Genomic DNA, 13,221 nt, shown 5'->3' with positions numbered 1-13,221 from the left:
ATAGGCGGAGGGGAGAAGGCATTTATCATTCCTTTGGCTCAGAGACAGGGACCAAATTCTGGATGAGAACCGGCCTCCCCCCACCCAGGGGCTTCCTCCCTCCCTGCCCAGACTCCAGAGGCAGAAGCGACCCAATCCCATGGGGTTTTAAATGCCATCGTGTCCTGCACTCATTGGGGTCCAGGGAGCCAGAAGTGACCCCAGAATACCTGTCCTCGTGCAAACAGTCAGGTTTATGCTCCTGAGAGCAGCTTTTTGTGGAAAGACCTGGGGTCAGGATTAACTCCAGCTACGTTTTAGGAAGGGGCTAAATCAGCCTCCAGTTGGGAGATGGGCCAGAGGAGGAGACCCTTGAGCTGAGTTACAGGGATGGGAGTGAGGGGGAGGCAGTGCAAAGGGTCCCAGGCAGTGGGGCCAGCACAGACCAAAGCCCAGAGGAAAGAGAGAGCACGGCCACCAGGGGCCCTGTCCTGGCTGGAGAAGGAGCGGCCGGGGAACCGATGGGACCGGAGTGGTAGAGAGGCCCTTCACTGACAGACTCTGGGTTGGAGGAGCCGGGAGCAGGGTGGGCCGCGGACTGTTCATGGTACCTAGCAGGGGTCAAGGGATGACTTCTTACGAGAGACCGTGTCCACCAGCAGTAAGGGCTGGGCTTCCCAGCCCATGCAGTGCCCGCCTGTGCTGGCCTCAGGCCACTCTCCTCCTCCTCCCAGGAGCTGAGGAGAGCCCCTTGCTTCTTCACAGGAGGCCCACTCAGCCAGGGAGTATGTTCGGCACATCCAGCAGGCCCTGGGCATCCTCTATGAGGAGGTAAGACAGCACAGGGGCAGCACGATTCTGGGTCCTATTTCCTGGCGGTAACCAGGCTGCTCGCCACGGGCTGTTCCCTGCATGCATCTAGACGAGTTGTGTTCGGTGAGATGCAAGCCAAGCAGAGCCCCACCGTGAGCAGGTCCCTGGGTGGAATGTGGGGGGAGGCAGATGCCTAGCTCCTCTGTGGGGAAGATTCTAACCGGATCTGACTGCATCTGATTGGTGGCAAAGAGCGAGCTTGCTTCTGGAGCCAACTGGCCTGATTTGTAGCCAGGTACTGTGGCTTACTAGCGATGTGACTTTGGGCAAGTGCCTTGTATCTCGGTTTCCCAATCTATAAAGCGGGGCCGATAAAGGAGATTCCACGGGATAATATAAGGCACGTTCCCTCTCTGGGCCTCAGTTTATTGGTAAAGTTGGGGAGGAGGAAGTAGATTGTAGATGATCCCCCAAGCTCTTTCCAGCAGTAACCTGTGCCCCCCACAAGTGCCTGGGGTCTACTGAAGCCCACCCCTCTGCCCACAGCTTCCAAGGGCTTTCGTCAACGTGGTAGAGGTCATGGAGCTGGCTGGCCTGCACCAGGGCCAAGGTGGGAAATGTGTCATGCCACTGGCAGCCCAGTAAGTAGACGTACTGGCCCCGGGGGAGGGCACCTGGGGAGAGCAGGGCTTAGATGTCAGTGGGTGGGACTGATACAGGCGGAGCCAGACCTTCATGTCTGGGGAGCAGGCATCAGCAATTAGCCAGGGGCTTGGAAAACCATTCAGAAATGCTGCTACCTTATTGAATGCCTACTGTACTCAAGTCGCTTTATCTCCCTTGACCCCAGTTTGCTTTTCTGGAAAGTGAGGCAGACAATCCAATGGCCCGTGAGGGCCCCTGACATTGTCTGTGATGCCAAATCCCAACTTCAGCAAGTTGTTTGTTCCTGTTTGAGAGGCAGCACAAGGCAATGCGCTTTCAAGGCAGCTCTATCGGGCCTCAAATCCTGGCTCTGCCACTTTAGGAGCTGTGGGACCTTGTACAACCCATGCAACCTCTCTGGGCCTCTCACTCCTCACTTGGGAGGTAGAGGTGAGGTCTAGCAGAAGTGCAAATAAAGTACATGGTCGCTATGGGGCAGGTGCTCAGGAAATAGTAGCTTTTTTAACATGCTTCATGGGACTGTCCATGAAAGCCAGCCTTGGAGCTAAGGTACAATGTGCAAGAATTTCTGCTGGGGCTGGAATTTATTAAAGCTCAGCTGTGACCCTGCAGGAAGTTGCCATCTTCTGAGGCCAGAGGTTCGCCCAGAGTTCCTGCAACTATTGTTAGAGGGGAGCAGATTCTACAGGGAGCTGAGGGGTCCTGTCCTATCTGGGGTCAAATGGATTCGCTGGGAAGCTGACCAGCCGGTTCCTCTTCTCGAATGGAGTGGCCAGTGCTGCCCAAGAGACCCCTCACTCTGGAGCCCTGTGGGAGAGTCCTAAGCAGCCAAAGGCAGAGAAGGGAGGCCTCAGGAACATGAGGAAGAAAGGCTGGGCCACCTTGGCAGTCTTCCCCAAACCCCAGCCCTCCTGGAGAAACCCCAGGAGCTGCATGCTTGGGAAGGAGCAGTCACAGGCGGCCAGGGGAACAGGCAGCCTGTCCACAGGAGACCTGAGCATTGGTGCCAGCCCTTCCACCTTCTCTCACAACAAGCACCTTCTAGACCTCCTACCCCTGAGTTATGGTTTTGTGATCCGGGCCCAAGAGGAAACAAGGCTGTGTTTGGGGGACACCTCTGTGGGGGGGGGCTGCCTCCTGGGGGCACCAAGCCTCAGGACTCCTTGTCTCACAGGAACAACTGCACCTGTCTCCAAGGCTCCCAGGAGAACTCCCTGGAGATGCAAGAACTGAAGACAGTGAACTGGGACTTCCAGGTGACCCTGTCCCCCCCTCTTCTCCCTACCCCCCCCCATATTTACTCCTGGAGTGAGGGCTCTACTGAGATCACAGCCCCTGAAATATGTGTCCAGGTGAATCAGACACCAAGGCAGGGGAGGGGAGTGAGAAGCTCAGAAGGGAAGCTGGGGAGAACTCCCACCTCTCAGCCCCCAGAGGGGAGAGGGGCTGTGTTCACTGCCCTTGGGCTCCTCCCTCCTTACCTTCTCACGTCTGTGTCTGTCTCTGCTCTTGCCGTGCCTTCCCTTGACCTGCCTGTGCCCTGGGCCTTTCCGCAGTGTATCCATCTCATGCACAGGGCTTGTCTTCTTACCTCTTCTGAGAAGCTTCCCCCCACTAAGCGCCCCCCCCCCCAGCAATTTCAGTCACCACTTCACTGCCCCTAAAGCCCTACATGGTTTTGAATTTTCCATCTCTCAGATGAATGATAAGCTTCTGGAAGATGAGCACAGCCAGTCTATCCCTTTTACAGTCCACCTTTTGACACTGAAGAAATGCAGAGACCATGGATACTCATCCCCCAACGTCACAGGCATTTTGAGGAGCTGGTGTTGAAATGCTCCCCGTTTGAACTGAGGCCCCGTGTTCTAATTCACCTCTTCATGAAGTGAGAGCAGGGGAGGCCTTGGGCCGAGGCTGACATCAGGGCAGAGCCGGGTGGCACCCACAGCCGGTGCAGACTAAATGGATGCTCAGGCACTAGAGCACCTCCTTTGAGTCCCTTGCCCCTGACGTGACCCACCCAAGGCCGCAGGAACAGACCGTCTGCCCAGCCTTGCGGGTGGTTAAGCAGCCTCTCTCCCCATCCCCAGAGTGGCCTCTCCAGGCTCTCCTACGAGTACCTGCAGCGTGAGGACTTCGCCGTGGTTGTGCAGCCTTTCTTCCAAAACACTCTTGTGCCCCTGAACGACGTAAGTTGCGGGCGTGTCTGGGAGGTGCGTGTGCAGAGGCCGTATCTTAGGCAATGTATTTCCTTTTCGACATGGGCTTTTTTGGACCATCTCTCTCCAAGAGCGCTCCCAACGGGTTGCTGTTTCTGCTTTTCCTCCTTTCCCCTGCACCCAGCTTTTCTGAGTATAACTTGAACTTAGACGTACTTGGAAAGAAAAGGTGAAAATTAAGTGACCAAGCTCCCCAGACATGGCCCTGCTATTTGCTGGGTTGGGATAAAATGGAAAGCTTCCTAAAAATATCATTATTCTTTTTCAACCATTAGAGCAGGGACGCTGAAGGAAGAGGGATGTGGACTATAGGTGGCTATAATTTTTAAAAAATAAAAATTCCCAAACCAGGGAATTTCTCCATCAACATCTGAGCCAACTGGCAGCAGAGTTGAAAGGGTGAAAGGTGAAATGCCCAGGATGCCGTGGGATTGGCGGGGGGGTGGGTGGGGGAGCAATGCCCTTGTCCCAGGAAGATAATCCCCTTGCCTTTGGTCACAGAGAGGGGGCGCTGACCTCACCTTCTTCTCCGAGGACTGTTTCCACTTCTCAGAACGCGGGCATGCTGAGATGGCCATCGCTCTCTGGAATAACATGGTCAGTGCCTGAGGGTCGAGTGGGTTTGGGTCAAGGGGACAACCCGAGGATGCTGACTCTTTCCCACAATGAAAAACCTACTGGCTGACGTGGCTCCCTTCTCCCCAAAGCTCCAAATGGCAGCTCACGTATTTGTCCTGACAGATTCTATTCTTTCGGTAATACCCCAGTGCTGTCGGGGGATAACTTTGTCATCAGATAGACTGGATGAAAATATCAGTATGAACCCCTTACTGTGTGACCTTGGGCCAATGATTTCTCTCTGGCCATTTGTATCAATATCCACAAAAATGACACAGGTCTTAGAATATCGAGATGATGTGCGTACCGCACCCAGCGCAATAATCCACACGGTCCCAACTATTATTTCTTTAAACATCAAAAAGGAAAGAGCCACTCAGCCTGTTTTCCCAGGCTGCCACCTATTCTAGCCCTAATGGGGAAAAAGGGGACCTTACGAAATGAACATAGAGCCCAGAGGCCACAGGGACAACCCGGCCTTGCTCTGCCCTTTACGGCTGGCCACTCATGACTGGACCGTCAGCTATGTTTGCACAGAGCTCCACCAGTAACCCTGAGCGCTGTATCCTCTTGCACGGAGCAAGTGAACGCCTTTCCAACCCACTGGCTTCTTTCGATCTAGGCTCTGCGGGTAACCCAATCCCCACCCCAACCTGCCTGCTCCCTCATTTCTCCCATGGTGACTAAACAATCCACACGCCTGCTCCTTTCATTGCAGTTTCAGGCCTGCTGCGGCTCTGCCAGGCACCACTGTGCAAATATTCCCACACCTGTCAGCTCTGCCAGTGTGGCCAGTATCTCACTCGGCTGACTCACAATCTTGTCTTTCTCCTTCGCTACACCACCTCCTCCTCTTCTCAGAACAGCACGTAAGGAGGTTTTCTCCTGGGCCCACTTAATTGCAGACTCAGCCTTCCTCTGCTTTTGTTTTCCTGGTGTTTTCCTCCTGTTGTCACCACATTCTGCCCTCTCCTGGAACTTCTGTCATCTCCTGTCAGTCCAGGACTCAGAATTGCAATCAGAATACCTTTGAGTTCCCTCCCAACCCTACCTCCACAGTAGTTTTTTAAATCAAAGTTAAAACAATTCCTGAGAGCAGTTAGGTTTCTTTTGAAGACTTTTTTGCTTTGAAGTCCAGGTATCTTTCAGTGGCTGAGTCACTCAATTTCACTCCTTTTAAAATCCCCTCCCCACACCCCCACAAAGACTGGATCTCTCTGCCTGGTCCATTTCTCCCCCTGTGACCTCGGGGGAATCCACAGACTCCAAGGAGGGGCAGGAATGCTAAGCCCTTAGCCTTTCCCTCCCAGCATTCCCATCAGGGTAGGGTCTTCCTACCTCAGGGCATTCTGGGCCTGCTCAGTGCCAGGACCCTCCACAAGTCTCCTGGGGGGTCGGTGGCCATATTTTTTTGACTTGAACATTACAGGGCCCGTTTGTCACATTCTGCATGATTTAATGTAGATCTGGCCTTTCTCTTCCAAAACAGCTCGGTAGGTCTTCCCATTCACACCGGTGAGAAGCTTCTGTTTCCAAAAGGTGAACACTGTCATGGAGCCATATTATTAATACTGCAAGATGGTCCACGGCCCCCCAACCACCTCTGTCTCAGCCATAGCCCAAATTTTAAGAACAACAAAAACAAAGCAACGCAAAGCAAAACAAACCTAAAATCATCTATGAGTATGTTATCCTGTGCTATATGATTTGTGGAAATAATTACAGGGTCCAGTGTTTTCCTCCAAAACCATCTGAGATATAAAGCCTAGAGCAGCATGCCAACTTTTCAGGTCATCTTCTTCCTGGAATTTCACCCCTAAAGTGACATGAAATAAATGACGAACCAATAGACCTGGAAAGGCTCTTAGAGGTCATCTAGCCAGAATGCTCTGTAACTAAAATACAGAGACATGGAACAATTTGCCCAAGATCACACAGCCAGCTAGTGGCAGAACAAGGATTAGAACATGGGTCTAATTGCCAAGCGTCCTGGCCACAGCACCAACCTGCCTCCCTGCTCCCGGCCTGATAAGCACGTGCGTAACCAGTGAATTCATGTCTCATAATTAGAGTCCTATGACATAGTGTCTGCAGGCTTTGGCTGACACCCTGAATACCCCACTGTGGAAACAAACACACTTGAAACTTGCATCTCCTGCCCCTCGTCTCTGAACAGTTTATTCATCCTTCTCCAGAGGCTTCCGCAAAGCCAGAAATACCGGCGGCACTAGGGAATTTTTTTCTCTTCCTTTTTTTTTCTTTTCTTTTTTTCAAATATTTATTTACCTATCTATCTATCTGGCTGTGCCGGGCGTTAGTTGCGGCACGCGGGATCTTTAGTTGAGGCATGCGAACTCTTAGTTGCGGCACGTGGGATCTAGTTCCCTGACCAGGGGTTGAACCCGGGCCCCCTGCATTGGGAGCTCAGAGTCTTAGCCACTGGACCACCAGGGAAGTCCACTCTTCCTTTTTCTTTTGTCTTCTTATGAACAGTTTTTTCTCCTCTTTTCTGATGCCTATTCCTCTACTGCTGCCCGCTCCCTCTTCTGTGGAAATCTTACTCTCAGCTAACAATTAGCATCTCCCTGGGTGCTGAGTAACAACGATAGCCTCCTAATTGGTTTCCCTGTCTCCAGGCTTACAGCCATTAGAATAGCTCTGGCTGTGTATTACAGTTATCTGGGGACTCTTAAAAACAATTAACACCTACAACCACTTGGGAAACCTTGGTAACCTTGGTATATCTACTAAAGCTGAACACATGTATTCCCTATGGCCCCCAAATTCTACTCCTACGTATATCTCCCCAACAGAAAGGTATACACAAGATTCACCAAAAGATGGATACAACAAGAATTTTCATAGCAGCACTATTCATAACCCCCAAACAGGAAACTCCGCAAATGTCTACCAAAAGCAGAAGGGATAAACAAACAGCACATTCATAAAATAGAATACCTCACGGCAATGAGAATAAAACTTCAACAACATGCAACTATATATATAAATTTCAAAAACAAGCAAATAAATACATGGTCTCATTGGGGAGTGGATAGTACTGGAAGAGGGTAGGAGGGAGCTTCTGAGTGTTGATTATATTCTGTTCCTTATCTGGATGCTGACTATGTGGGTTATGCTCATTTTGTCATCATTTATCAGCAGCTCACTTATGATTCGTACGTGTTTCTAGATGTATGTTAGCTTCAATAAAAAAAATTATTTAAAAGAAAAACCAGAAAAAATAACCCCCAAACAAAACAAAAACCCAGTGCCTGGGCCTCATCCTCAGAAATTCTGACTTTGTCTGGGGTAGCACCTGGGTTCAATACGTTTTAGACACTCCCCAGGTGATATTATTGCACAGGGCTTGCAAACCACTGCCTTAGATCTCCTCACCCCAGGGCAACTGCATAGTCTGCATAAATGAAATCTGACCAAGTCATGCCCCTGCTTTCAAACTTCCAAGGCTGGCCCCTCCCTGAGGAAGAAAGGCCAGGCCCCTTAGCGCAACACACCAGGCCTTCCCGGACTTGGCCCCAATTAACCTCTCCAGCAGCCGCTCCCATCTCCCTGATTTGCATTTGGCAGTCCAGCAAGGAGTGAGGTTTCCTGCACCACCCATGCTGTCTCCTGCCTCTGTGTGTTTGCCCTCGCTCCTCCCCTTATCTCGGGCTGCCCTTTCAGCCCCCTTCCCCGGCTAACTCTGACCCACCTCAACACTCAACCCAGGTGCCAGCTTCTACAAGAAGCCTTCTCCGAGTCCCCAGAGCTGGCCCCATGGCACCCTACCTTGTCTCGGTCCTGTCATTTGCCACATCGTTGGTATCCACAGTGTCTGTCTTAGGAAAGGTAGGTTCTAGGAACACCAACTGCCTTTCTTGTGGCCAGCCTCAGGCCTTTATGAGTCCAGTTCATCCATCCATCCCCTCAACCACTAATGTGGTGGGGCCTGCCCCAGGTGCTGGGGCAAAGAGCATCCCTGCTCTTGGGGAGCTGCCAGTCTAATGGGGAAAAGAGATAAAAAGTAAATAAATCAATGAGGTCATTTATGACCACATTCATGGCTTAAAAAAAAATAAGGCAGGGTCATGTGACAGAGAGTAACAGTGGGGGAGAAGGAGGCCTCACCGGAGAGTGACGTGTGAACTGAGAACCGACTGTCGAGAGGCGGCCGGGCACGCAGAGGTCTGGGGCCACGGTGTTGCAGGAAGAGGAAACTGGACCTGTGCGGGCCAGAATCAGGAAGGAGCTTGAAGTGTGTGAGGAGCGTAAAGGCCAGTGTGCCTGGAGGGAGGGGAGCCAGGTCAGAGGTGGGCAAGAGCAGGGGCCGGGTCCTCGGGTGGCTTTCCACTGGGGAGCCATGTGATCTGGTTTGCCCTCCGGCTGCTGCATAGAGACAGACTAAAAGGAAGCAAGAGAGGAGTTGGAAAGACCATTAGGAAGCTTCTGGAAGCCCAGGTGAGAGGTGAAGGTGGCGGGGGCCAGGGGATGGCAGTGGGGGAGGGGGGAAGTGGTCAGATTGGGGATGTGTTTTGGGCTCTGGCTGGTGGATGAGGTAGAAGAGGAACAGGGGTGATTCTTCAGTTTGAGGTCAAGGAAACTGGGTGGACAGTTGAGGTGTGTAGAGAGAAATAGGGCTGGGAGGGGAAAATCAAAAGTTATTTTGGACATGGTCAGTGTAAGCTGCCTTCCAGAAACCCACCTAGAGTTATCAGGTATGCTGTTAAATGTAGGATTCTGGAGCTCAGAGAGAGTCAGAAATGGAGATTTAGGGGGGAAAATGTGTGGGTTATTAGCATAGAAGTGGTATTCAAGACCAAGGGATTTTCTGAGATCTCCTAGAGAAAGAATAGGTGGAAAAGAGCAAAGGATCTGGGGCTTTCTTCCAACTTTTGACCCAACGACTGATGAGAAGGAGAGAAGGGGGAGGTGGGAGGGAAACGAGAATTGTTGTGAAAGGGAGGCATCAACTTTGACAAATTCTGCTGAAAAGTCAAGCAAGATGAAGCCAAAAGAAGTGACCACTGAATCTGGCAAGGTCCTTGGTGACCTTGACCAGAGCTGAGTCAAGTGGTAGAGACTGAAGACCTACTGAATGGCTGTTAGAGAGAACGGGAGGTTGGGAAGTGCAACCAGGGGCTACAAACAACTCTTCTAGAGTTATGAGGAGTAAACGGTGAAGGCAGCTGGAGGGGAGGTGGGACGGGGAGGGGGCATCAAGGCTGGCAAATAGACTAGGCTGTGCACAGATGCCGAGGAACCAGTAGAAAGGGAGAAACTGATACAGTCATCAAACCCATATAATCATTACCTTCCTCGTCATCAAACCCACACGATCACTACCTTCCACGACGCCAGTTAGTTCGGGTTCCTGGAGTATCACTGGGACTCAGCCAACCCGATCTGTAGCATTTGTTCTGTCACTAGGTGGTTCTGCTACAGCAGGAAAAATGCTATCTCACCTCCATAAGCCTCCTCCCGCTCACACGTGTTTCATCTTCTCATCTGACGCTCACGACACCGGATGTGGAGTGGTCTGGTCATGGTTTAATGCCCCTCCCCCAGCCCTGGGGCAGTTCAGGAGCCCACCTAGCACCACACAGCTCGTTATCAGCAGAGCCAGGACCCCAGTGGATGTGCCCACTGTGCTCTGTCCCGTCACTGTGGTGACTCTCCCAAGACCAGAGCAGCCCTTCCTCCTCTAATTGTTACTAACAGACAGATGGAAAAGGCTTTAAGACAACAAAAAAGCAAGGTCACGGGCCAGGTGTGGTCATTAGCCGGCATAGTGGACTTTCCCTTCCCTCCTGGGCAGTACCTGGGAGTCAGGAGCTGATGAGGTCGGGAACAGGCAGGGAAGCAGATCATATGATGGGTGGACGCTAGACATTCAGGACAGAGTCTGGATAAGTGAGTGCCAGGGATCCATTCTCCTTGGTGCCGGCCACATGCTGCCAGGGTGGGCAGGCTACTGACTTAAGATGCTGGGGAGGGAGTCACAGCAGCTTCCAGCTCATTCTCAGAGGGTCCCAGGATCAAAAGCATGAAGCAGAAGCTCCCTGAACCACAGCTGCTCCCCGGGAGGTTTCAAGTAAATCTTTTCACCTATGCAGAAAACACACGAAAGTAGCTCAAGTGAGAAAATGCCAATTTCTTAAGGTTGACGAGCCAAGCATAGTAATGATGTCATGGTAACCAGGTTTTCAAATTTTTCCTGAAATTGACTATCCCCAGACACTTCAAGAAGTTGGTAAATATGATTATCACCATTTTATAAAAGTTGAAAATGCAGAGTGTCTGCAGTCACAACTACCCACAAGGAAAGCAGGAGGAGGAGGTCTTGGGCCCTGCCCTTGCACTCTCTCGCTGCAGCCTCTAGACCGGTCAGTCTCTCCTGGGCCTCAGTGTCCTCCTCAGTAGATCCAGGACACAGACTCAGTGTTGCCCCCTCCTCTGATGGACTCTCACCTGTCAGCCTGTGCGTCAGAAGTCAGGTCCAGCTCCGGCCCCAGGGCCGCTAGTGTCTGCTATGGGTCTTGCCCCTTTGCTGGTTTCAGCCTTGCAAAGGGAGGGAGTCTGGTGTGAGATTCTCCTCCCTGTCGGAGGGAACCAAGGTCTCCTTTTCTCTTTTCAGCTGGAACCTGTGGGTCAAAAGACAACCTCCATCAACTTCACCTATAGCCGAACCAAACTCAAGTGCCCCTCCCCTGTGAGTAAGGAAGGCCCTGCCTGTCTAGAGTGGAACAGGTGCCTGGGTTGGGGGAGGGGGGAGGTCCTGGCCATCTGGAGGCACAGAAGTCCCCTGGGAGGCTTCACCATCACGCACGTTCATTCACGACCACCATTCTCAAATCTCACCTCTCCTGGCTGCCCCGACGCCTCTCAGGTCCTCAAGGAGCAGCAGCCAGGAGTGAGGGGAGGGACGAAGGAATGGGTTCACCGAAGCGAAGAGGCCCGGGGAGGCAGATGAGCGAGCACTGGCCAGAACCTCATTACCCCCATGACCCTGGAGGGTCTGTGGCATCCTCTGTCTTAAACATGCGTCGAGGAGCCCTCCCATGCCAGGCACACTCCTGCGAGCTGGGGGTTGGGAGGAAGAGAGACAGAAGAGGCCGTGTCTGTTCTGGGTGCCCGCATCGTCTTCCTGGCTTTCCAGCACCACCAGCGTCCAGGCCCGCACCGCCCTCGCCCGGACCGGGGACGAAGCCCCAACCTTGTCTCCCCAGCTGTCCTTTCTCCCTTCTCTGTCCGTCCTGTAATCGCTGCCAGACCCAGAGTGGCCCACCTGGAAGGAAGTCCAGTCTTGTCAAGGCGGTCGAAACCCCTCCCTGGTCCCCGCGCCCACGGAGGAGAGTCCAGACAAGAGGCCCACCTTCCCCTATCACCTTAGGCACACACTCCGCTCCTGGAAAACGGAGCAGCTTCCCAGAGAAGCCCCACGACAGCCCCCGTCTGTGCACCTGCTCCTTCTGGAGGCTCATCCCTCATCTCCGCCTGTGGGAAATTTTCACATCCTGCAAGGCCCAGATGTTGCCCTCTCTGGGCTACTGTCCACCTCATCTCACCCTACCACTCCCACCCCAGACACACATCAGCATTGGTCTCTCTTTTCTGTGCACACCTCTCACAAGCACTGACCCAGGCTCCTTGGTGATGTGATTGTTTCTGAACATGTCTTATCTCCCACTGGACCGTGAGCGATGTCACTTCTGAACCCTCAGGCCCTCTCCCAGCTCCTAGTACACGGCTGCACACAGCCACCATGCCACCAGCATTCACCGGGGGGGAAGGAAAGGATCCAGGGAGGCAGGCCCTTCACATTGGGGTTCTTAACCTACTACAGAACCAGCTGTCCTTCCACACCGACCTTCCCCGCTCGCTGCACCCCTGGGATGGGAGGATGGCACAATGGGTGTCCAGGGGTGGCCTAGAGGAAACAGAGGTGGGGACTCTGCGAGCTCCCCAGGACTCTTTCCCATGGGTCACCTATCAGTTCCCGATCTTTCAAAACTGAGTTGACAGGAAAGGAGGTTATAGCTGGGTGTTGACCACTTTGGAGACCCCTCCTTATTCAGGGGGTTGGGGCACAGTGTGGATGAAGGAGCTTTACAAACAGGGGTGAGCTGTGGAAACAAGGTTATTGCACCATCTCCGGGGTGGGGACTGCACAAGCCTCAGATGGGTGGTTTTCAGGCCCTGACCCCTGACCCTCTCCTCCTCCACAGGAGCGCCCCTACATCTGCACCCTGAGGAACAGTCGGCTGCTCCAACACCAGGCTAAAGCAGCCCCCCCAGTGCCCTCCTGGGCCGTGCTAGTGGCAGCAGGAGGCGGCCTGGCGGTTGGTGTCTGCACAGTGATAGCCTGGAGAGCCCTAAGAGGTCGCCAGAGGGAAAATCCTCCCATAGGTCTGAACACTGTGAGCTTCTAGGCCCGCCAGCCTTGTGCGGGCTCTCATCCTGAATTCCCCAGCCACGTTCCTCACCAGCCCTCTATCTTGGCCACCCCTGGCCACTATAGAGGTCACTCGCTTCAACACCTGGCAATGTAGGAAGCCAAAGGGACAGTCACAACTTCTTGGGGCCTGGGACCTGTGATCCTGGAATTGGCACATTTAAATAAAGGCCAAAGCCGTTCTATTCTTGGGTTTGCCTGCTTGAAGCTCTCGCCTTCCAACCTGTTGTGTGGCGCAGATGTGGGAGCTGGGACCTTTCATGTCTTGTCTCAGCCAGGGGTGGCCAACCTGAGCCCAGACTGGCACCCAACAAGTACATCCTCAGTCACCAAAACCACTGTTTCAAATGTGGGAAGAACCTTGGTCACCAGGGTTTGGCTGGAGTTTTGGAGCTTCCCTGCCATCACTCAGTACCATCCAATATATTTTCTGTACCCAGGACAAGGTAGAACATTGTGGTACCTCCAAGGTTG

General features: G+C 52.9%; 1 protein-coding gene across 1 annotated transcript in view; it reads left to right on the top strand.

Moving 5' to 3' along the window:
• PLB1 (phospholipase B1) overlaps positions 1-12,939 on the top strand; it is a 104,948-nt gene extending 92,009 nt beyond the window's left edge. Inside the window, exons 52-58 of the mRNA XM_059078669.2 lie at positions 745-810; positions 1,339-1,433; positions 2,633-2,714; positions 3,549-3,647; positions 4,179-4,274; positions 10,930-11,004; positions 12,521-12,939. Of these exons, the coding sequence (XP_058934652.1) occupies positions 745-810; positions 1,339-1,433; positions 2,633-2,714; positions 3,549-3,647; positions 4,179-4,274; positions 10,930-11,004; positions 12,521-12,724 (717 nt within the window). The 3' untranslated portion in view covers positions 12,725-12,939. The remainder of the gene's footprint in view (positions 1-744; positions 811-1,338; positions 1,434-2,632; positions 2,715-3,548; positions 3,648-4,178; positions 4,275-10,929; positions 11,005-12,520) is intronic.
• The last annotated feature ends 282 nt before the right edge of the window (positions 12,940-13,221 follow it).

Source organism: Kogia breviceps, chromosome 11, assembly GCF_026419965.1.
Source record: "Kogia breviceps isolate mKogBre1 chromosome 11, mKogBre1 haplotype 1, whole genome shotgun sequence".
Classification (NCBI taxonomy): domain Eukaryota; kingdom Metazoa; phylum Chordata; class Mammalia; order Artiodactyla; family Physeteridae; genus Kogia; species Kogia breviceps.
This window is presented reverse-complemented; position numbering and strand designations above follow the sequence as displayed.